A 23,223-nucleotide genomic window follows, 5' to 3' on the forward strand; every position below is an offset into this window, starting at 1 on the left:
TGGAATGCTCACGAAACGGCCAGTTCCGCACCCATAACCACACCCTTCTTTGGCTCTGTAAATTGGAATTTAGGCACTGTGCATTACAGAATATGCTTAGCGAGTTATGCACGTAAATTCTAATTATTGCCAATTAGTGCTCATTATTGCTTGTTAACTGCTGTCAAAAATGCTGATTGGCTTGTTAAGCCAAATAAGTTATGCGTGTTATAGAATACACAATATATATAAGAATCCAGCGGTATATGTCCAATACAAGTTTTATTGTCTCCTTTCATGGAATGGGTAATATTGTTTTCAACATTCTTAGGTGGTAATTTTATAATTGCATGGATGCAGAAATAATACGTGCGTAATTTTCCCAGTGCTGGTACCAGCAAATTTTCAAAACAAAAATATATGTGTAATTCTGTTTTGAAAATTGCCTCAGAGAATTTATGCAAATATATTTACACCCCTTTCTCTAGTATACACATATTTCCTGGCTTAATTTATGCACATGCATGTATATTTTATATTTTGTAAAGTGTGGGCATATTCACGAATTCTTCTCCAGCCCTCCTTCCCCCTGAACCTCCCCTCCATCCCCCAGTCCAGGTAAACCAATGTACAAAAAGAGAATCCTATTTCTGTGTAAAATTCTGTTTCACCAACGGAAATACATTTTCAGATTGTTCTATCACCTTTTTTGTAAAATTACTTGTGTAGGATTTCCCTCTCTGAAGGTTTCATTAACCTTCTGTCAAGAGTTCCACATCACATGACCTCAGATAATGTACTAAGTAGGCATCCCATGTCCTCCTCAACCTTGCATACAGCATTTTCTTTGCCTTTTGCAGACTGTCATCCTTTGTGCCAGCACTGTGTTGCTGACCTTCATGACACTGGAAGCATCTGCTTGAAATGTCAGAATCCTCGTCACCTACTGCATAAGGACCAGTGTCTTTCCGAGTGTGCTGAGGGATATTATACACAAAGAGGGGCTTGTAAAAGTGAGTAGCACCTACAGACCCGCACAGATGTCTGTGTGCCCACCCTAGTCCATTGCATTTGTGTTGTCATAAAGTGTTTGATGATTGGTTAACCTCAAAGTATGAGAATATTTTTAGTTCAGTGTTTGAAAATTAATGGAATAACTTCTAAGAATTCCCCTTTTTGTATGCTTAACATTTTCCAAATAAGTTTGAAATCTTGTTTTAAACCAGTTTAAAACCCAAAAGCAAATTCTTTTAATTTTGGTTTGTTTTTCAAGCATGCTTCAAACTGGTAAATGAATATCAATCTCTCCTGTCTTTCTTAGATACAGAAATGCAGTGTGCTAGATGTAATGAAATTAAATTCTGCAAACAGAAACTATAGCTTTCACAGTGCTCAGTGTTACTGTGAACATTCAGTGTAGAAAGCAAATTTGTTTTAAAAGGGGCCTGCGCATTTTCAAGAAAGATTTTTTGTTTGTTTGTTTGTTTGCTCTTCATTATAGACAGATTTCGTATGAAATAAAGGTTACTATTCATCCAAGTCAACTGAACAGGCTGATCTGGTCTTGGTTTTGTCCCATATATGGAATTGTAGATCTTATTATCTAAGGAAAATCAGCAGGACAGTCAGACCTAATATATGTAAACTTCTTTGGTTGTACCACAGAAAGACAGTATATCAAATCCATGATCTCTTTACCCTTATTTATTTTTTATTTGTACATTTGTTACACCGTCAGTTCGTCAATGACATCAAGCGGTGTACAGTCCAGACATTGAAATCAGACAGAAAAGAATAAAAAGACAAAGCCAAAAGGGGAAGGAGAGTGAAGCATAGCACAACAATATAATACCATAGCACTGCAATTACATATGACTGAGACAGGAGGGGGGTTGGGAAGGGAGAGGAATCACCAAGTTAAAACTGACGATTAATATAAATTACATCACTGAAACCTTTTGAAAAAAACAAACAAACCAATTCCAAGTGCTGACTTAAATTTAAATTAAAAAGAAAGTAATTGGATATCAGAGGGAAGGTTAATCCACAGAGATGGAGTAATACAACAAAAGGCTGTGTGCCTAGAGTTATCCATGTATATAGAAGGGAGAAGCCCAAGACTGGATTAGCCTGTTTGGTTGAGTTTGCAGTTCTGTATGAAAAGCCAGTAATGGCTATTGTATCACAAGTATACAATATGGTGTTAATTCTATAAAGAGCCACCTAGTTTTAGGGAGCAGGAACATGGGTAAATGTTGGTAGTCTAAGCATTTAGGCACGTAAGTGGCTTTTTATAGAATTCTGATGTAATAGTACATGATAGCGAGTGCTTTGCTGGTGGGCTTTCACGTGGGTGGAGCAAGCAAATACATGCATAAATTATAGTACTCTATAATTTATATGGATTCTGGATTTCATCTATGTACAATCACTCATACCAGCTACCTGTGTATGGCTGGTATAAGTAATTGCACCATAAATGTAAGCACATTTTCTGCCATTACGCTAGAATTCTATAAAGAAAAGTAGGTGCCTACTTTTCTTTAAGGAATAGGTTTGAATAGGCGCTCTTATCCTCAGTGCCTTGCTGTAGAATTACCCTCTAAGGACCAGATTCTGTAAATGGTTCTCAAAGTTGGGCGCAAAAAAAAAAAAAATCAGCCCTAAGCATGATTATATAAATGGCACACGCTCTTTATAAAACTAGCCTTTGAGCCCGTAAAAACGAGCTAGAAAAGGAAGGGGGGGTTTGAAAGCCCCCCCTGAATAGGTCGCTGCCGCCCCTCTCCCCCGGAGTCGCCGCCGCCCCCCCCCTCCACCCGGGCCGGGTACCTGGCTTCACTATTCAAACCGCCGGAACGCAGCACACAGCTCATCTGAGCTGCCGTCGGCCTTCCTTCGCTGCGTGTGTTCCGCCCTCGTGTGACGTAACGTCGGCGAGGGCGGGACACAGGCAGGTAAGGAAGGCCAAAGGCAGCTCAGATGAGCTGTGTGCTGCGTTCCGGCAGTTTGAATAGTGAAGCCAGGTACCCGGGCCAGGTGGAGGGTGGGTGGTGGCGGCGACTCCGGGTGGGTGGGGGAGAGCGGTAGCGGCAACCCTGGGGAGGGGAGCGGTGGCGACGGCGGTTCCCTCCTCGCAGGTGCGCAGGTTCCCTCTCTGTCACGCCCCGTCATCACGTATTGACGTGGGGGTGGGACAGAGAGGGTCTCTACTGCGCATTTGCGAGTGAGTACGCCTCTTGCCATTTATATGTTTGATTGTGTTAAGCACCAATTCCTGCGCCTAACTTTAGGCACCAGATTTACACCTTCTGAAACCTAGTGTAAATACTGGTGCCCAAGTTAGGCGTGCAGAGGCCGTATTCTGTAGCTAGGTGTGTAACTTTATGGAACTCCCCTGACACATCCGTGGCCACACCCCCTTTTGAGTTATGGGCTGGTATAATTAGGCGCCACGCCTTATAAAATTGTGCGCAGCTAGATGCACTTGGAAATTTTAATGAGTGCAAATTGATTTCAATAATTGGTTGTTAGCACCCAGCTATCAATAGCTAAGGGTGTATTACTCAATTAAATTCCACACACATCTTGGGCATGTGTACAAATTTTGGTGAGCAAATCTGGTAACCATGTATAGAATCCAGGGGTAAATGTTGGTGTTTGAAAAGTTACAGTGAACCCTAACAAATTTCAGGACACATTTTCCTTATTGTGTTCCCACAGAGTGTCATTCCTCATGTAAGACCTGCAGTGACCAAGGACCACACTCCTGTACATCTTGTAAAGCTGGTCTGGTTCTAGCCCACAATGGAATGTGCACACTTACCTGTTTCCAGGGACACTACCGCAGTGAGACGCATATTTGCAAATGTACGTGCTGCCAAAAATGTCTTAAACTGTTCTCAAGCCTCATTCTGCCATTTTGCTTTTGTCATTGAGAGCATGTGTTTTTAGGAGATCAGGTGACAACACTAAAATGGAAAAAGACAGGGATGCACTATTTCCTAAGATGCAACTTCAAACAAATACATATATGAACTTTTTTTGTTTAAAATCAAGAAATATCCAGAGTACCTGAATGTAACTCACCTTGAGCTACTACTGAAAAAGGTGTGAGCAAAATTCAAATAAATACATAAATAAATAAATATAATATTCAAGCATATGCCTTATAAAGAGCTTCAGGGTATCATAGAGGGGATAATCGAACGGGGGGCGCCCATCTCTAAGGACAGCCCCGTAAAGGGGTGGGGTAACCCGTATTATCGAAACAAGATGGACATCCAGCTTTCATTTCAATAATGCGGTCCGGGACGCCCAAATCATAAAATTTAGGTCGACCTTAGAGATGGTCGTCCCCGCTTTTGGCGATAATGGAAACTGAGGACGCCCATCTCAGAAACGACCAAATCCAAGCCATTTAGACGTGGGAGGAGCCAGCATTCGTAGTGCACTGGTCCCACTGACTGAATGGAAAAAGCCCTTCCCTTACCGATCAGGAAAGGAAAGGGCATGCATGAAGGAAATTGCATGCAAATGAGCTGCTGCTTGTTAGCTCATTTGCACACGATTTCCTTCCAAGAGTTGAGGATGTCCAAAATGTGGATGTTTCTGTGAGAAGGATGTCCATGCCTTTACTGTGCCTCCAACACCCTCTTTATTTATTTGGATTTTGGATCACAAGTAGCAGCAGTAGTGGGATTTGAACCAGCAACCTCTTGATTGCAAGACTAGTGCTGTAACCACTAGGCCACTCTGCCACTCCGCCATGCTACTCCACTCCCTTGAAATTTGGCCGTCCCTGTGGAGGGCAGTTGAGGACGTCCAAAATGTTTGAAAGTTCGTCCACGTCTTCATTATGCCTCCGCTGACAGACACATACCTCCCCCCCCCCCCAGGAACCTGCATACTGCCCCCCCCCCCCCACCACCTCAGGGATGACCAAATTTTAAGGGAGTGGATTGGAGGAGTGGCTTAGTGTTTAGAACACTGGTCTTGCAATCCAGAGGTGGCAGGTTCAAATCCCATTGCTACTACTTGTGATCCAAAATTCAAACAAATAAATAAAGAGGGTGTCAGAGGCATAGCAAAGGCATGGACATCCTTCTCACAGAAACATCCACATTTTGGACATCCTCAACTGCCGTCGCAGGGACGGAGGCATAGCAAAGGACATACTCAAAAAAAAAAAAGACAAAAGTTTTTGAAATTTTTATTTGGGTGGGAGGTGGTTAGTGACCACTGGGGAAGTCAGGGGAGGTCATCCCCAATTCCCTCCTGTGGCCATCTGGTCAGTTCGGGCACCTTTTTGATGCTTGGTCATGAAAAAAAAGGGACCAAGTAAAGTCGGCCAAATGCTTGTGAGGGACGCCCTTCTTTTTTCCATTATTGGCCGAAGATGCCCATCTGTTAACCACGCCCCCGTCCCGCCTTCGGTACACTGCCGACACACACCCTTGAACTTTGGTCGTCCCCTTGACGTAAAGCAGTTGAGGACGCCCAAAATCAGCTTTTGATTATGCCGATTTGGGCAACCTTAGGAGAAGGACGCCCATCTCGTGATTTGTGTCGGAAGATGGGCGTCCTTCTCCATCGAAAATCAGCAGGATAGTATCTTTAAAGTGAATTAAATTATGAGTCAAAATGCTGTTTTGTTCAATGTTTCTTTTGGTTTTAAATTCCTAGCCTAGGGAGTTAGGTGCCTGCATTGTCCCTTTTTGAAAATTGGCTAGGTCAAAGCTCCTAAACGTAGGAGCCATTTTTCATTAGGAACTTACATTTAGATGACCTAAAAGTAGGAAGGCCATGGGGGCAAAGTTGGGATAGGGAAAAAAGTTATGCACGTAGCACTGTGAAAAATTACAAGAGGACCTTATGAGACTGGGAGACTGGGCGTCTAAATGGCAGATGGTGTTTAATGTGAGCAGGTGCGTAGTGATGCATGTGGGAAAGTGGAACCCGAATTATAGCTACGTCGTGCAAGGTTCCACGTTAGGAGTCACAGACCAAGAAAGGGATCTAGGTGTCGACATTGATGATATGATGATACGTTGAAACCTTCTGCTCAGTGTGCTGCTGCGGCTAAGAAAGCAAATAGAATGTTAGGTATTATTAGGAATGGAATGCAAAACAAAAATGAGGATGTTATAATGCCGTTGTATCACACCATGGTGTGGTGACCGCACCTTGAATATTGTGTTCAATTCTGGTCGCCGTATCTCAAAAAAGATATAGTGGAATTAGAAAAGGTGCAGAGAAGGGCGCCGAAAATGATAAAGGGGATGGGACGACTTCCCTATGAGGAAAGGCTAAAGTGGCTAGGGCTCTTCAGCTTGGAGAAAAGGTGGCTGAGGGGACAAATGATAGAGGTCTATAAAATAATGAGTGGTAGATGTGAAGCGTCTGTTTATGCTTTCCCAAAAATACTAGGACTTGGAGGTATGCGATGAAGCTACAATGTAGTAAATTGAAAACGAATTGGAGAAAATCTTTGTTCACTCAATGTGTAATTAAACTCTGAAAGTCGTTGCCAGAGAATGTGGTAAAGGCGGTTAGCTTAGTGGCGTTAAAAAAAGGTTTGGACAGCTTCTTAAAGAAAAAGTTCATAGACCATTATTAAATGGACTTGGGGAAAATCCTCTATTTCTGGGATAAGCAGTATAGAATGTTTTGTACTTTTTTGGGATCTTGCCAGGTATTTGTGACCTGGATTGGCCACTGTTGGAAACAGGATGCTGGGCTTGATGGACCTTTGGTCTTTCCCAGTATGGCAATATTTATGTACTTATGCACTGAGTTTTAGTACTGGGTGCCAAACTTAGGGCCCCTTTTACTAAAATGCTCTACTGGATTTAGCATGTGCTAAATGCTAAGATGACCATAAGAATATAATCAGCATCTTAGTGTTTAGCGCACACTAAATCTGCTAGCTTGCTTTAGTGAAGGACTCCTTAGGCATCTAAATCTAGGCAAATGGAATTTCAGTCCTAAATTTAGACCCCATTCACTTTAGTGTTAGTGTGTGCACTAATAGCAGTGCATCAGACTAAAGGTCCACCAAACTTTGCATCCTGCTTCAAATGCTGGCCAGTTAATTGCTTTCACCAAAGCTTAGTCTTGCATTAGGTGAGAAAAAAACTTCCTTCAATAGTTTTAACAGTGCTACTTATTATCTCTATGGATTTGTTCTGAATCTTAGTTCTGTTTGGTTTGAAAGGATAACCAATCATTCCCTGATGATTGTATAGGCGTCGCTCTTATTCCCTCTTATTCCTCTCTTTTCTGAGCTAAAGAGCCGTAAGCAATTTAGTTTTTCATCATAGAGTTCCATCCGTTTTACCATTGTTGTCGCTCTCTTTTGTACCTTCTCGTGCTCTGCTTTATCTTTTTTGAGACAAGATGACTAGAATTGCACACAGTAATCAGGATGCTGTCATACTATGGATCCATACAGAGGTACTATGTTGTTCTCAGTTTTGCTATCCATCTAATAATACCTAGCATTGTATTTGTATTTTGACAGTGAACCAAGGATTTCCACAATAACACCAAGAACTTTTTTTTTAGTGGTAACTCCCAGTATGGAATGCACTGTATTCCTATAGTTTTAATTACATTTTCCCAGGCTTATCACTTTGCACTTTTCCATTTCACCTGCTATTTCCTTACTGTCCTCATCAGACCAGTTCAGAACCTATGGTTCTCTGTAACTCGCCCCTTAAGGGGGCACTTACATTCTTTTTGAGGTGCTGTTACATTTAAGTTGCAAGCAACAATTCTCTCAATTCCTTTCCCTTGTTAGTAGGCAGGGGTGGAGTACTAAATTGTCTTCGGGTGCAATACTAAGAAGTCAAATCTGCTCATGCAGCTATTGAAGACTGATGAACAGTAGAAAATAGTAACAAAGTTGACTGTCAATGTGTTCTGTATGTTTAATACCCCTCCTAATAGGATTTTAGGAGCTCCTTTTTATACAAATGTTTGGCTTCCTACAAGATGTTTCAGGGTTGGGCCACAACTGAATATTATTAAGACATGTAGTTGTTCCTTATGCATTTATTTGGCATTTGTCTTGCTGTCACGATTCAAGGAAAGTGAACCTGTGGGCTGTAACGAGTTTAGCTCCAACTGTGCAGTGCAAGCGCAGCGCAGGTCTCTGCTGATGGCTGCTGACATAGTTGCTTGACAAAGACCAGAACAGACAGGCAGGAATGCTGAGGCAGGGCTGGGCAGGAATGGGCTGGCCGAAATGCTGAAGCAAGGCAGGGCAGGAACAAGCTGTCAGGAACACCGGAACAAGGCAAAGCAAGAACACTAGAACAAGTCTAGACAGGAGCACTGCAGCAAGACTAGGCTGGAGTACTGGAACAAGGCAATGCGCACTGAAGTCTGCAAGACACCAGAAAGCCTGTTGCTGAGGCACTAGTTGAGTGTAGGACACTTTTTTAAATATCTAGGCAGAATGTGAAGTCATCAGTCAGCACCATCTTGCAGGGCTATAAAAAGGAAGTGCAGAATTCTAGTAAGCAGAACAGAATCTTCAGGCATGGGAGACTGCTGGAGATCATGGAAGACTTCTGAAAACAGGCGAAGGGCATGACAGCACCCCCTCACCTAAGCCCCCCTCCCCAGTACCTTGGGATTGGGCTTGAGGGGATAGAGGCGATGAAAATATTTGATATGTGCAGGGGCATGAACATTGACAGCAGGTTGCCAAGTATTATCCTCAGGTCCAAAACCCTTCCAAGCAAGAAGATAGTGTAATCTCCCCTTAATTTTCTTAGCGTCCAGAATATCTTGTACCTCAAATTCTAGATAAACTGCCATCACTGGTGCGGGTGGTAGAGGTGCCTGAGGTGCATCTCCCAACAGAACGACTGGCTTAAATAGGGTCATGTGGAAGGCATTATGGATGCGCATAGAGGAGGGAAGCTGCAGCCAATAAGTGACTGAGCCAAGCTGACATAGTACCGAAAAGGGCCCAATGAACCTGGATTAGATCTTCTGGGATGGCACCTTAAGCCTGAGGTATTTGGTGCTGAGCCACACCTTCTCCCTGGGGTGGAATGTAGGAGCTGTCATCGTTTGCAATTGGCCTGTTTCTTATGGGAAGCTGAGACTCTAGTGAGCAGGCATTGGGTCTGCTCTCAAATTCCCCGGACGTTCCCGACTGCCTGTTGAACTGCTGGAGTGGCAGAAGTTAGGCGGACCATTTCAGGAATCTGGGGCTGTTGTCCATACACCACATAGAAAGGAGAATATCTTGTAGATTCACTAATGTGATTGCTATAAGAGATTCCACCCAGGGAAGTGGAGAAGTCGTCCTGGTGATCATCGACGTAGGCCTGAAGGAAACTTTTGAGGATCTGATTTACCCTTTCAATCTGAGGTTGATATGCTGAGGAGAAATCCAGTTGGATGCCAAAATTCTCACATAACTTCTGCCAAAAGCAGGAGGTGAACTGAACCCCATAGTCGCTGATGATACATTCATGTATTCTGTGGAAGCAGAAGACTTCTTAAAGAACTGGGCCGAGGTGGCAGCAGAGGGTAAGGAGCTCATAGGGATGAAGTGCACCCACTTAGAAAAGTGATCCACCACTACCCAGATGGTGGTGCACTCCTGAGAGGGGGGAAGGTCAGGAATGAAGTCCATGGCGATGTCTGACCAGGGTAGCTCAGTAACTGGAAGAAGCTGGAGCAGGCCCCAAGGGAAAGCATGCATGGGCTTATTTCTGGCACAGTTCACACAGGGCTTGACATGGTTTTGCACATCATGAGACATTTGTGGCCACCAATATTGACTTGCCACCAGTTGAAGGGTTTTCTTTATTCCCTGGTGCCCTGCAAGTTTGGAGTTGTGTGCCCATCACAAGACCTTCTCCCTTGATCATTTTGGAACAATTGTTTTCCCCAGAGTTTCTGTGATCAGGGAGACAGCAAGAATCTTTGCAGGGTCAATGATGGGTTGGGGTTTGGAGATGTACCCTACGAAATCAAAGGATCTGGAGAGGGCATCTATTCGGGCGTTTATTTCCGCTGGGTGGTAGGTCAGTCTGAAATCAAAGTGGGAGAAAAAGAGAGACCACCTGCCCTGACGAGGATTCAGCCAAGATCTTGTAATCGGTGGTTATGGTGAAGGATGCGAAGTCCCCTCCAGTCTTCCAGGGCCAGTTTAATGCTCAAGAGTTCATGGTCTCTGATAGTGTAGTTATGTTCGGCCATGGAAAACTTCTTTGAGTAGAAGGAACAGGGCAACAGTTTCCCGCTGGAGGAAGTTTGGGAAAGAATAGCCCAGCACTTCTACTTTCTCAGAGAAGGGGTGCGAGGTATCCAGATGAGGGCTGATAGGAAAGCTTCCTTAAGGTTTGAGAAGGCCACTCAGGCTTCTGACAACCAATTGCATGTGTCACCCCCTTTCGAGTGAGGACTGCAAGAGGGGTCGGAAGGCTAGAGTTATTATGGATAAATTGTCAGTAGTAATTTGCAAAACCCAAGAATCTCTGGAGGGCCTTGAGGCCCATGAGTTGTGGCCAGTCTTGGATAGCAGATTTGGCTGGGTCCATATGAAGGCCAGAGAACAAAATTATGTATCCCAAGAAGGGGAGGGTCATCTACTTGAAGGAACACTTCTTCAGTTTAGCATATAGGCAACTTTCCCGTAGGCACTATAGCACTGTCTTGACATGGATTCAATTCTCAGGAAGTGATGTAGAATACACTGGAATATCATGTAGGTACACTAAAACACAGAAGTAGAGGAGGTCTCAAAAAACGTCATTAATGAAGTGCTGGAATACCGCTGGGGCGCAGTCCAAAAGGCATTACTAGATATTCATAGTGTCTATCCCGTGTGTTGAAGGCTGTCTTCCACTCATCGCCGGCTCAAATACAGAGCAGGTTATAGGTCTCGTGGAGGTCAAGTTTGGTGAAGATAGTTGCTCCCTGTAGACAATCAAAGAACTCAGCTATGAGTAGTAAGGGGTACTTATTCTTAATAGTGATAGGGTTCAGGCTGTGATAATTGATGCAGGGTCTTAAGGATCTGTCTTTTTTCTCAATGAAAAAGAAGCCAGCACCTGTTGGAGAGGTGGAGGGATAGATTCATAATAATCCCTAACATAAAAAAGAGAATCATTACTATACTCCAGTCCTTCATTTTGAGGAGATCCAAGTAGAAAACCAAAGGTAATAACTTAAGAATGGAAAGATCAGCTAGAGCCTAGCTCTTAAAGCAGAACTAGACATGACAATCACAATTCTCTGTTCAAGATGGAAGTTAACGTAGAGGAAGATTCTTCGCACTGCATTAACTGAATGATAAAAGATGCAAGCAGTTAGCCATACCCATTCAGGAGGCGTTAACTGCACTGTGTTATTTGCCATGTTAGCTATTAATACATGATAACTACCTGTGTGTTAATTGTAAGGTAGGAATGGGCTGTCATTTGCACACTCTTTTCCTGATAGTGTATGCATGCATGACCTCATAACTGGAGTGAGCTTTGACAGCGGCTTCAGAGGCTGGGAAGTAAGACCAATGCCAGGCAGACTTCTACAGTCTGGGTCCTGTAAATGTCAAATCAGGGATGGAGTGGGCTTTGATGGCAACTTCAGTAGTTGGAAACTAGGACCGGTTCCAGACAGACTTTATGGTCTGTGCCCTAGAATTGGCAGGAAGAGAGAGAGATAAAGTATACCAACTTGGGCCACCTTGTGGGGCAGACTGGATGGATTGTGCAGATTTTACCTGCTAACATTTACTGTGTTACTATGCTACTTCATTGTAGATCAGTGTCCGCTTCTATTGGCAAAGGGTTCTACCTTGCCCCTCCATACTCACTCTACACCTCTTCCCTAGGCTCACTGATCTCATCTCATGGTTTTCAGTATCATCTCTATGCTGATGACACCCAGCTATATCTCTCCACACCAGACATCACCACGGAGACCCAGGCCAAGGTATCAGCCTGCTTATCCGACATTGCTGCCTGGATGTCCAACCGCCACCTGAAGCTGAACATGTCCAAAACCGAGCTCCTCGTCTTTCCACCTAAACCCACCTCTCCTCTTCCTCCACTCTCTATCTCAGTTGATAACACCCTCATCCACCCCGTTCCATCTGCCCGCAACCTTGGAGTCATCTTCGATTCCTCCCTCTCCTTCTCTGCGCATATCCAACAGACTGCCGAGACTTGTCCAGAGTCACAAGGAGCTGCCTGTGGCTGAAGTGGGAATCAAACTCAGTTCCCCAGGACCAAAGTCCACCACCCTAACCACTAGGCCACTCTCTGATTTCACATTGCTTCTTTTATTATTTGTTATGTTAAAGCTCAATACCCATTATTCATATTTGGTATTCATATTTGACCGAATGATATTTTTCATTATTCATATTCGGATGAATAGTAAAATATGCTATTTGGTGCAACTCTAGTACCCATGTATATTTTAATATACATGTGCACATTGCAACACTTCATTTGGACTTCACCCCCGGGGAATACCTGGGTGTGGTCCACATACATGTGTACTCGATCTTTGAATTGTATAAGTACATAAGTACATAAGTAGTGCCATACTGGGAAAGACCAAAGGTCCATCTAGCCCAGCATCCTGTCACCGACAGTGGCCAATCCAGGTCAAGGGCACCTGGCACGCTCCCTAAACGTAAAAACATTCCAGACAAGTTATACCTAAAAATGCGGAATTTTTCCAAGTCCATTTAATAGCGGTCTATGGACTTGTCCTTTAGGAATCTATCTAACCCCTTTTTAAACTCCGTCAAGCTAACCGCCCGTACCACGTTCTCCGGCAACGAATTCCAGAGTCTAATTACACGTTGGGTGAAGAAAAATTTTCTCCGATTCATTTTAAATTTACCACACTGTAGCCCTTTTCCTTGTGTACAGCTACAGCAGGTAAGAAAAACAAAACAAAATTAATTTTTGTGTTTGAAACGACATAAGAAATGTCATTGGTATTTCCTGTGTCATTTCACATGACATCATATCCTTTACAGCAAAGTGTTTGTATGAGGGAATGGCATAGAATAAACATGGCATAATTGATGCAGACCATTGTACATTCAAGGCTACTTCTTTACCGTGACCAGCCTTAAGTTCATTGAGGGCTGATTCTTAACAGAACAAGCAGAAAAGATAAATCTAAATTTTATTCATGACCAAAATAATGAAGCAAATCCACTTTACCTATCTCTAGCTGATGCAGCAATATTTTACTTGTGTTGTGCCTGTCTCATGCATATTTGCTGTTTAATGGAACCAGTATGAAACAAAATGAAACATGACATGCTGTGTTTTTATTGAACTAATTCTAAAGCAAGGCAGCATGTACACCAGTGACCACCTAAAATGTTGCAGATTTCAAAGGCAATTTATCATTATTTTATCAGTCAGCAGTTTGCCATCAGATATGCCTTTCTTTATATTAAGTGTATAGCATCATGAAATCTGGTATAACATTACACAAAATAATTGTAATATGATAATTTTATTGCTCAGTTTTGTTGCAATTATAAGAATATAAGGGGTCCTTTTACCAAGCTGCGGTAAAGGGGGCCTACACTGGCATCAGCACATTTTTGACGTGTGCTGAGGCCCCCTTCTACCGCAGCAGGTAAAAGGCTGTCTTTTTTTTTTTTTTTTAAAGAAATGGCTGTACAGCATGTCCATTTCGGGGGGAGCACTTCCCGCCACCCATTGAGGTGGCGGTAAGGGCTCCCGTGCTAACCTGGCAGCACGCGGCACTGTCTGATTACCACCGGGTAAACACCAGTGCTACAAAAATGAAAGCATTTTTGTAGCGCCTGAAGTGTTCCGCGCTGGGGGTGGGAACTACTGCCAGGCTGCTGCGGTAGTTCCGGATTAGCGATAACCCCATTCTGTTTTCTTTTAACAGTTTTTAATCCACAATCCAGCTCATTTTCGAAGGAGATCGCTGGCCATCTTTTCCGACACAAATAGGGAGATGGCCAGCGATCTCCTAAAACCGGCCAAATCGGTATAATCGAAAGCCAATTTTGGCCGACTTCAACTGCGTTCTGTCGCGGGGCCAGCGAAATTTCAAGGGGGTGTGTTGGTACGGTAGCGAAGGCAGGACGGGGGCGTGCATTGAGATGGCCGGCTTCCCTCGATAATGGGAAACAAAAGCCGGCCTTCATGAGCATTTCGCCGGCTTCACTTGGTCCCTTTTTTTTCAGGTCCAAGTCCCAAAAAAGTGCCCGAACTGACCAGATGACCATCGGAGGGAATCGGGGATCACCTCCCCTGACTCCCCCAGCGGTCACTAACCCCCTCCCACCCTCAAAAAAAATTTTAACAACTTTTTGTTCCAGCCTGTATACCAACCTCAAATGTCATACTCAGGTCCATCGCAGTATACAGGTCCCTGGAGCAGTTTTAGTGGGTGCAGTGGATTTCAGGCAGGCGGACCCAGGCCCCCCCACCTGTTACACTTGTGGTGGTAAATGTTAAGCCCTCCAAACCCCCCCAAAACCCACTGTACCCACATGTAGGTGCCCCCCTTCACCCCTTAGGGCTATGGTAGTGGTGTATAGTTGTGGGTAGTGGGTTTTGGTGGGCTCATCACCCAAGGTAAGGGAGCTATTTTAATTTTTTTTTTTTACTTTTTATAAGTTCCCCCTAGGGTGCCCAGTTGGTGTCCTGGCATGTGAGGGGGACCAGTGCACTACGAATCCTGGCCCCTCCCACGACCAAATGCCTTGGATTTGGCCGGGTTTCAGGTCGCCGGCTTCGGTTTCCATTATGGGCAAAAACCGAGGCCGGCCATCTCAAACCCAGCCATCTCTGACATTTGGGCGGCCCCAACCGTATTATCGAAAAAAAAAAGATGGTCGGCCATCTTTTTCGAAAATATGGTTGGCTCTGCCCCTTCGCGGCGCCGTCCTCGGAGATGGCCAGCGCCGTTCGAAAATGCCCCTCAATAAGACATTAGCTCCTATCCCATGACTTTCTAATTTCCTTGTGAGTCTTTTATGAGGTACTTTGTCAAATGCTTTTGAAAATCCATATATATAATATCAGCCGGCTCACCTTTAGCCATGTGTTTATTCATCCCTTCAAAGAAATGTGAATTGGTGAGGCAAGATTTCCCTTGACGAAATCCGTGTTGGCTTTGGAGCTCATTTTCAAAGCACTTATACTTTCAAAGTTCCATGTTTTACTACGGAACTTTGTAAGTCTAAGTGCTTTTGAAAATATGTCACATTAATCCATGCTTTCAGTTCACTGAATCATTGACCACTAACATCACAAATTATCATTATTATCTATCCAGCTTATAATCGAAAGAGAAAAACGCCTATATTTCGACCCAAATCGGGAGATGGGTGTTTTTCTTGCAAAGGCGCCCAAATCGGTATAATTGAAAGCCGATTTTGGGCGTTTCCAACTGCACTCTGTCGCGGAAACGAATAAAGTTGACGGGGGCGTGTCGGAGGCAGGACTGGGGTGTGGTTATCAGCCGAGGAGAGATGGGCGTCTGCAGCTGATAATCGGAAAAAAAAAGGCGTTTTTACCGTGATTTTGGGTCACTTTTTTTGGACCCCTTTTTTTTCACGAAGAAGTCCCAAAAACGTGCCCCAACTGCCCAGATGACCACCGGAGGGAATCTGGGATGACCTCCCCGGACTCCCCCAGTGGTCACTAACCCCCTCCCACCAAAAAAACCCCCACTTTAAAAACTTTTTTCCCAGCCTGTATGCCAGCCTCACATGCTGTACCCACCTCCACGACAGCAGAATGTGTTCGATCCTCTCACAGCCTTTCCCTGGGTCAGATGTGCCTCTCAGGTGCAGTACAGGGTCACATCAGCATTGCATTGTGGTGGGTGTAGGGTATTGGGCTCCGTGATTTCATCAGCTTGTGTTACAGTCTCACGATGTTGGTAATTGGTAGGCTCTTCTCCCATGGTGCTTTTCCCCCTGCCTACTGGGTCAGAGTGTGCCCTGTTGTGTTTCCTGTTGTAGTCCATGCGGTAGTGGCCATTTTTGTAAGCCAGTTTTAGTTCCCTTTCCTGTGCTAGCCACGTTAGACAACTTAGTTCTTACCTTGAATGTGGCTGAAAGAGGGCATTGTACAGCATTCTGCCAGCTCTGACCTACTGCTAATCTCAGTGGGGCACAACCTCTGCAGTTAACTGTGAGTAAACGTGCTTATTCCAATAAAGGACGTTTTCAGAGAGATTAGTCTTCAGGTGTCAACTGGTGTGCCAATGTTATACAGCAGCAACAAGTCCTAGAGGCCTGCGTGTATGCAGGTCCCTGGAGCACTTTTCAGGCAGGTGGACCCAGGCCCACCCCCCCCCCCCCCCCACCTGCAACACTTGTGCTGGTAAATGGGAGGCCTCCAAAACCTACTGTACCCACATGTAGGTGCCCCCTTAACCCCTAAGAGCTATGGTAGTGTTGTACATTTGTGGGTAGTGGGTTTTGGAGGAGGGGGGTTGGGAGCTCAGCACCCGTGGTAAGGGAGCTATGCATGTGGGAGCTTTTTCTGAAGTCCACCGCACTGACCTAGGGTGCCCAGTTGGTGTCCTGGCATATCAGGGGGGCCAGTATACTACCAATCGTAGCCCCTCCCACAACCAAATGGCTTGGATTAGGACGTTTTTGAGCTGGGTGTTTTTAGTTTCCATTATCACTAAAAAAAACCAAACGCCCAGCTCAAAAACGTCCATTTTTTCGAAAATACAGTTCGGCCCGCCCCTTCACGGACCCGTTCTCGGAAATAAACACCCATGGAGATAGGCGTTTGCGTTCGATTATGCCCCTCCACATAACCTACATATGTTCATTAAAAGCTTCCTAGCTAAACTACTTGCTAATCAACTGAATAAATGCAAATGCAAAATACACAAATCACATATATTTTCAAAATCAGTCAGCACAGATGGTTACCGTCTGATCACATTTCCATCCGATTACTTGCAATCACTTGTAATGTCCATTGTATCTCAAACGTCTTCGTTTTGATGTTCTCCTATTGTTGTTTAAATATATTGGGGGTACATCCCGACTTAATGATATCAACTTTACTTTTAAACTCATCATTCAGTTCTTATAACTTATTCAGTTTATCAGTGGTTTATAACATAAGGTCAAGTGAACATCTAAACAATATTTTTACATTGGGTTACATTTGCTGATCGTCCATGTGACAAAACAGTGGGCTTTTTAAACCTGTAAAATTGCCTTAATTCTTGAAGTGTATTTCTCTAGTTTGGCCAACAGGTGGTGCATGTTTATGCTTAAAGCTGTTACAGAGAAAAGACCTGCAGTGCTGTGGCCAGTTTTTGGGGGTTTTTTTTTAACTTGTTCTGGGCTCTGATTGGCCTGGAGTTTGAAGTTACCCAGAAGTTACTGGTTTTATCTTCAGTCTTAGCCAGGAAGAAAAGAGAGTAGGATCTCTTTAGTGAGGCTCTGTGAACAGTTATATGTCCTGATCTTCCCAGGTACTACTTAGATAGCATACAAATGTTTACTTAATGTTATAATTGATCCATATTTCAGTTACCTATTATTGCTCTGCTGATTGCACTTTTTCTGTTTCACTGTTTAGTTTTTCAGACAATAAACAATATTAGTTTGTTGCCTGTGCCTGTCTGGACTGATAAAGAATCCCGGTGGTTTGTGTGTTGGTCTGTGAGTGCTTTCTGGGAACTGTGGGACCACTGGGAGTGTGACCTCCAGTAACCTAGAAATCACTGGGGATAATTTGAGAGCGGAAGACTTACCCAGAAGCGGTTGTGACCCAGTCAATGGAAGGATGGTGCCAGTGTAGAGCACAAGCAGGTGCAGGCAGACCTGAGCTGTGCTAGGGATAGACCCTCTAAGTGGCCGTGAAGTAGCCCCAGGCGATTGACTAGGCATTTCGTGACAGGCCATAAATCACGGTTCTTTGTAAATTCGAAGACCAAGTGGGAATCCTAACACTGTGGTAAAATTCCACAAGTGTTGCGGCGTGAAGTTCAGTGCATACTATGTATTTATGCAGTTTCAAACCTCAGCATCCATGGAATTTAATAAACAAGTCCCTGCTAATAAAGAAGAAACTCTATCTGTCGATAGCCCAGTTTTTGATGTTCACCTGGTGTGGCCATTATGTCCTTTATAGGATAATTCCTAATCACAACACCTCTACTCAGGAAATCTAGACTACCCCAACTTGACATTTCGTCCTTTAGATTGTAAGCTCTTCTGAGCAGGGACCGTCCTTAGTTATTAATTTGTACAGCGCCGCGTAACCCTAGTAGCGCTCTAGAAATGTTAAGTAGTAGTAACTTAAAACAAATTATCTATGTAACCTACATATGTTCATTAAAAACTTTCTAGCTAAACTACCTGCTAATCAACTGAATAAATGCTGACGCATAAGATACAAATCACATATATTACAAAGTCAGTCTGCACAGATTGTTGCCTTCTGATCACATTTCCATCTGATTACTTGTACTTTGAATACGGAGTCCTCTGTCAGAGTGAGAATGTGCTTAGGTTGGCTCCTTATTTATTTATTTATTTATTTATTTGCATTTGTATCCCACATTTTCCCACCTTTTTGCGGGCTCAAAGTGGCTTACAATACATTATGAATAATGGAAATTACATTTTGTTCCAATTCGGTTATGGATTACATTGTGAAGAGTTATACAAAACAAATCAAATCAAAGAATCGTTAAGGAATATATCAGTGGAAAAGAATATAGAAACATTGAAAGGAAAACAAAGAAAAAACTAGAGATTCTGAGGACAATATATAGCATATGAACAACGGATAGCCTATGGTATACATCTTCTTTGGTTAAAGGTATGAGTGTGGTGTGATTTCAGGATTGAGAATTCTTAGGTGGGTGTGTTGATGTATAACGGAGCAGTGAGTGCGGATTTTATATGTTTTGGTTCTTTCCGTAGATTTTATCAAAAAGATGTGTTTTCAGTAATTTGCGGAAGTTGGTTTGTTCGTGAATCGTTTTCAGGTTGCGCGGAAGTGTGTTCCAGTATTGCGTGCTCATGTAGGAAAAGGTTGACGCGTGTAGCGTCTTGTATTTCAGGCCCTTGCAGTTAGGGAAGTGTAGGTTGAGGAAGGTTCGTGATGATCTTTTGGCGTTTCTGGGTGGTAAGTCAATTAACTCAGTCATGTATGCTGGGGCTTCGCCGTGGATAATTTTGTGGACTAATGTGCATACTTTAAAAGTAATGCGTTCCTTAAGTGGGAGCCAGTGTAACTTCTCTCGTAAGGGTTTTGCACTTTCATATTTTGGTTTTCCAAAGATGAGTCTGGCCGCTGTGTTCTGGGCTGTCTGAAGTTTCCTCAGGATTTGCTCTTTGCAGCCTGCGTACAGCGAGTTGCAGTAATCCAGATGACTGAGTACGAGGGATTGCACTAGGCCGCGAAAAATTTAGAATGAGGTACATACATGTATAATTTATTACCATAAACCGTTTTCTGTTTCTAAAGCAGAACACTGAAATGTGAATTAGTAGAATATGGTACTAGGAAATAGAATTCCGGTTATTCTTAATTCCTTTTTATGTGCACTGGTGCAAATTTCCTGTTGAAAAAGAAGCTCTTCCACTTTTTGATGTTCCACTTATATCTAGGGGAAGACATAAGGCAGTTTATATAAATAAAGTTGCTTTGAAAGGATCCCTGTCCTTTTTCATCACCCCAGTAGGCTGGCAGTATAAAGATCTCAGAGTGACCCGGGAAACACTACAGCAGTAGGTCTCAAATGGAAAAGAATCATGGCAAAAGCCAGGGCATCAGAAGGCTATTGCATGCAAATGAATTTTAGGAAAAAAAGAACATGGAAGTTGATGATATGACTACTATTTTCATAGTACAGTTGGTTCTCTGCCTGTAATCTTTCTTGTTTTCTCTATTTCTTCACAGCTTGTAATGACCAGTGCTTGACTTGTCATTCAGCAAATGGCTGCAGCTCCTGCAGAGATCCAACCAAGGTCCTGCTCTTTGGAGAATGTCAATATGAGAATTGTGCCCAGCAATACTATCTTGACTATACCACAAGAACATGTAAAGGTGGGTGAGACCCAGTAAAAAGAAAGTTAATGAAGATGTTTAGTGCTGTTGGGTGGCTAGGATGCTGAAGGTATGCTTCAGTGAACTTTGCAGTGTCTCTTAGATCCATGACCTCTTCTTTCAGTATTATGTATACCGTGGCTCAGAATAATCCAAGTTTCCAGGTTCATTTGAGATTTAATATACCACCCAATTGGCAATCTAGGCGGTTTACAACCATAAAATAATATTCAGAAATGAAAGGAGCGCTATTCATAACAGGATAGGAAAGCTGAGAGAAAGGGAAGAAAAGGGAGGAAAGCATCCTAACCAGAGGCGTAGCCAGACCTTGATTTGGGAGTGGGGGGGACACATATTGCCCCGCTTCCCCTCCGCTCTCGACCCCCACCATAACCCTACAAATGTGGGCTGGTGGGGGTCCCCAAGCCCTGCTAGTAGAAGCTTTCCTGTGGCAATATTTGCCATGTGCCTTACGTTTTTTATTGATATTTTGACTCGCAGAGCCCCTTTGAGGTTGCTTACAAAAGAATTACCAAATGTAGAACCAGTTTTTGATTCCACTTCTTAACACCTGTAATTTATATACAAGAGATTTTACCCCGGAAGCAGGCACATGTCTGTGCCAAAACATAGCTAAGTCAGTTATCACTTGTTTATAGTTGCTGAGTACAATAAAGAATCATCTGATTCCAACCTTTATTGATCAACTTCACTTTTTAAATTCATCATTCCTTTCTGTGTAGCATCACCAGAATTCACCATTTCTTTTCTGAAGATCCATTCTGTCATCACCTTGCCCTTGTTGCTTTCCAGAGTGTGACTGGAGCTGTAATGCTTGCAGTGGTCCACTGAGCACCGACTGCCTGCAGTGTATGGATGGCTACGTTCTCCACCATGGTGCCTGTGTGCAGCATTGTCCACCTGCTTTCTACCGGGATGGAGATAGCACTTGTCAGAGTAAGTCCGGTAAACCAGATCCTTATCGGAATGAAAGCATTTATTGAAGTATTTCGATATACCTAACTTTTTTGTCAAATGTGGAAATGCTGTTGTACAATCAGTTTGTTTTCTGAGAACAATGAGAACTAGCAACCAGTGGACATGACATATTTTATGCTTATGAGAAGAGTGAGAAGATGTTGGGAATGTCACGAGAATTACTCTGCTATAAGTTCTTTATAGAAGGTATGTGGAGTTCCGCCTCTGTGTATATCAAAACATATATATACTCCACTTTTCAGTTGCACAATAGCATTCACGCTAATAATAATACCAAAAAATGGAAGGAAAAAGCTTCAAACCGTTCTGCACTCAATTCAAGGAGCTCAGAGTTTTTATCATTGGCATAAAAAATCCTTCCATCAAAAACTTCTATCATTCTTAAATTTACTTATATTTGCAAACAAAGTTTTAGCTGTTTTGGACTTATCTTAGACAACTTAAAGTTTCAGACCAGCTTTAAATATCTTCTCTATGTATGATGATGGCCAGCATTTTGCTCAACTGCTTCAGGGCATCATGGACCAGCAAGTAAAACAACTTCTTCCATGCACTGCCATGCTAACCCTTCTCTAACTATGTTCTATGTAAAAGAAATCAGCATTTACCAAGTTAGTACAAAGAGTGAGAGAGAAGAAATCTCAGGTGTGTCACGTGATCTTGCTAAGCCTATGGGCCCTGTTTAGTAAGCTGTGCTGTAGGCGCACAAACCTTTTATTTTTAGCGTGCGCTAACGCTAGAGACACTCATAGGAATATAATGGGTGTCTCTGTTGTTAGTGCATGCTAAAAAGGTTTGCGCGCCTACAGCGTGGCTTAGTAAACAGGGCTCTATGTTTGCAAGTTGAGGTTCAAGGACATCACAGTTATAGCAGAGTAGATCGAGAGTCAGGGAGTGAATATACTTTAAAATGATATCCATATGACTTTATGTTCTGCAGGATGTGAGGATCGCTGCCTCCAGTGCACTGGGCCAGAGTGGTGCACTGTGTGTGAAGCACCGTTCTACCTCTTAGAAGGAAAGTGTGTCAGAGAGTGTTGGAAGCAGTACTATGTGGACCATGCTCAGCAAAGATGCACAGGTAATCAGAGCTATATAATGAAGAGGAACTTTGAAGGCATTTGGAAAAATGTGGCTGTCTTTATCCAAATATCTGTAGTTGGAATCTAAATGGCACAATTCAGATCCAGGAAAAGTTATTGGCAGGACAAATTGTTCAAGTGTTGGCCTCTCCTGCCTGGTTAAATCACTTTGAATATCAGGTTGTTCATGCACAAATTTACACCTGCTCTGAAACAGGTATAAATTTGTGCTTGTACTCCATGGGTCAGGTCTATAAAGTGTACCAAAATGCTGGGCGCTGAGTTGCTATTTATGTGCCAGCCTTTAAGTGTGCCTACGACAAGTATGAATGCACAGGCCTAGATGCAGCACTTCAGCACATAAATGAATCTGTTCTAGAATATGTGCATGTAATTGTGGGAGATGCTCATGCCCCATCCACATGAACGTGCATTATGCCCAACTAACACACACAAATCCGTAACATCCATGTGCACAGGTGCTAGTATTTTATAATCTGAGTGGAAATATGTGACATCCATTTAGTGCTCACCTTGTAGAATGAGGGGCTATGGGTGTACTCATTCATTTCACAAAATACATACGTACATTATACCTCGGACCCATCGCCACCCAAACTCTGTCCCTGGGAGCACCCTTGCATGGTGTGCTTGTGAGTACATGTCATCTTGTTAGCACATGTACTTATATGTGTTTATTTGACTGTAAGCAGGGACTGTCTCGCTGTGTCAGGTGTTCAGCGCTGTGTGCGTCTGGTAGCGCTATACAAATGTTAATAATAATAATACTGTTACATAAGAGACATTTTCTGTGTAAAACATAGTTTATGCATAGAAAATACTTTATATTTATATTTCAATCATTTTTATTGGAGAAAATTTCAAAATAAACTTGATCAACAGTATTTTGGCTTCTGTTGTAACTTATTTAAGTCACCATCAACATCTTATTGAACCTTTACATCTTAACAGTAACTTACGCATCTTTATTCATTGTAAAGCGAAACAAACTAAATATATGGCATACTAAATATCTGCCCTTTTTGTCGCCAAACTGATCTATTGTTCTCCAATTCTTTAGT

The 23,223-nt window shown here is 43.1% G+C and overlaps 1 protein-coding gene across 1 annotated transcript in view; it reads left to right on the top strand.

The window, feature by feature from the left end:
• The window catches only part of FRAS1 (Fraser extracellular matrix complex subunit 1), a 689,426-nt gene that overhangs the window by 419,733 nt on the left and 246,470 nt on the right, over positions 1 to 23,223 (top strand). The window contains 5 exon segments of the mRNA XM_030190549.1: positions 840 to 992; positions 3,703 to 3,849; positions 19,914 to 20,060; positions 20,874 to 21,017; positions 22,000 to 22,140. Of these exon segments, the coding sequence (XP_030046409.1) occupies positions 840 to 992; positions 3,703 to 3,849; positions 19,914 to 20,060; positions 20,874 to 21,017; positions 22,000 to 22,140 (732 nt within the window).

This window comes from Microcaecilia unicolor, chromosome 2, assembly GCF_901765095.1.
Source record: "Microcaecilia unicolor chromosome 2, aMicUni1.1, whole genome shotgun sequence".
In the NCBI taxonomy this organism is placed as follows: Eukaryota; Metazoa; Chordata; class Amphibia; order Gymnophiona; family Siphonopidae; genus Microcaecilia; species Microcaecilia unicolor.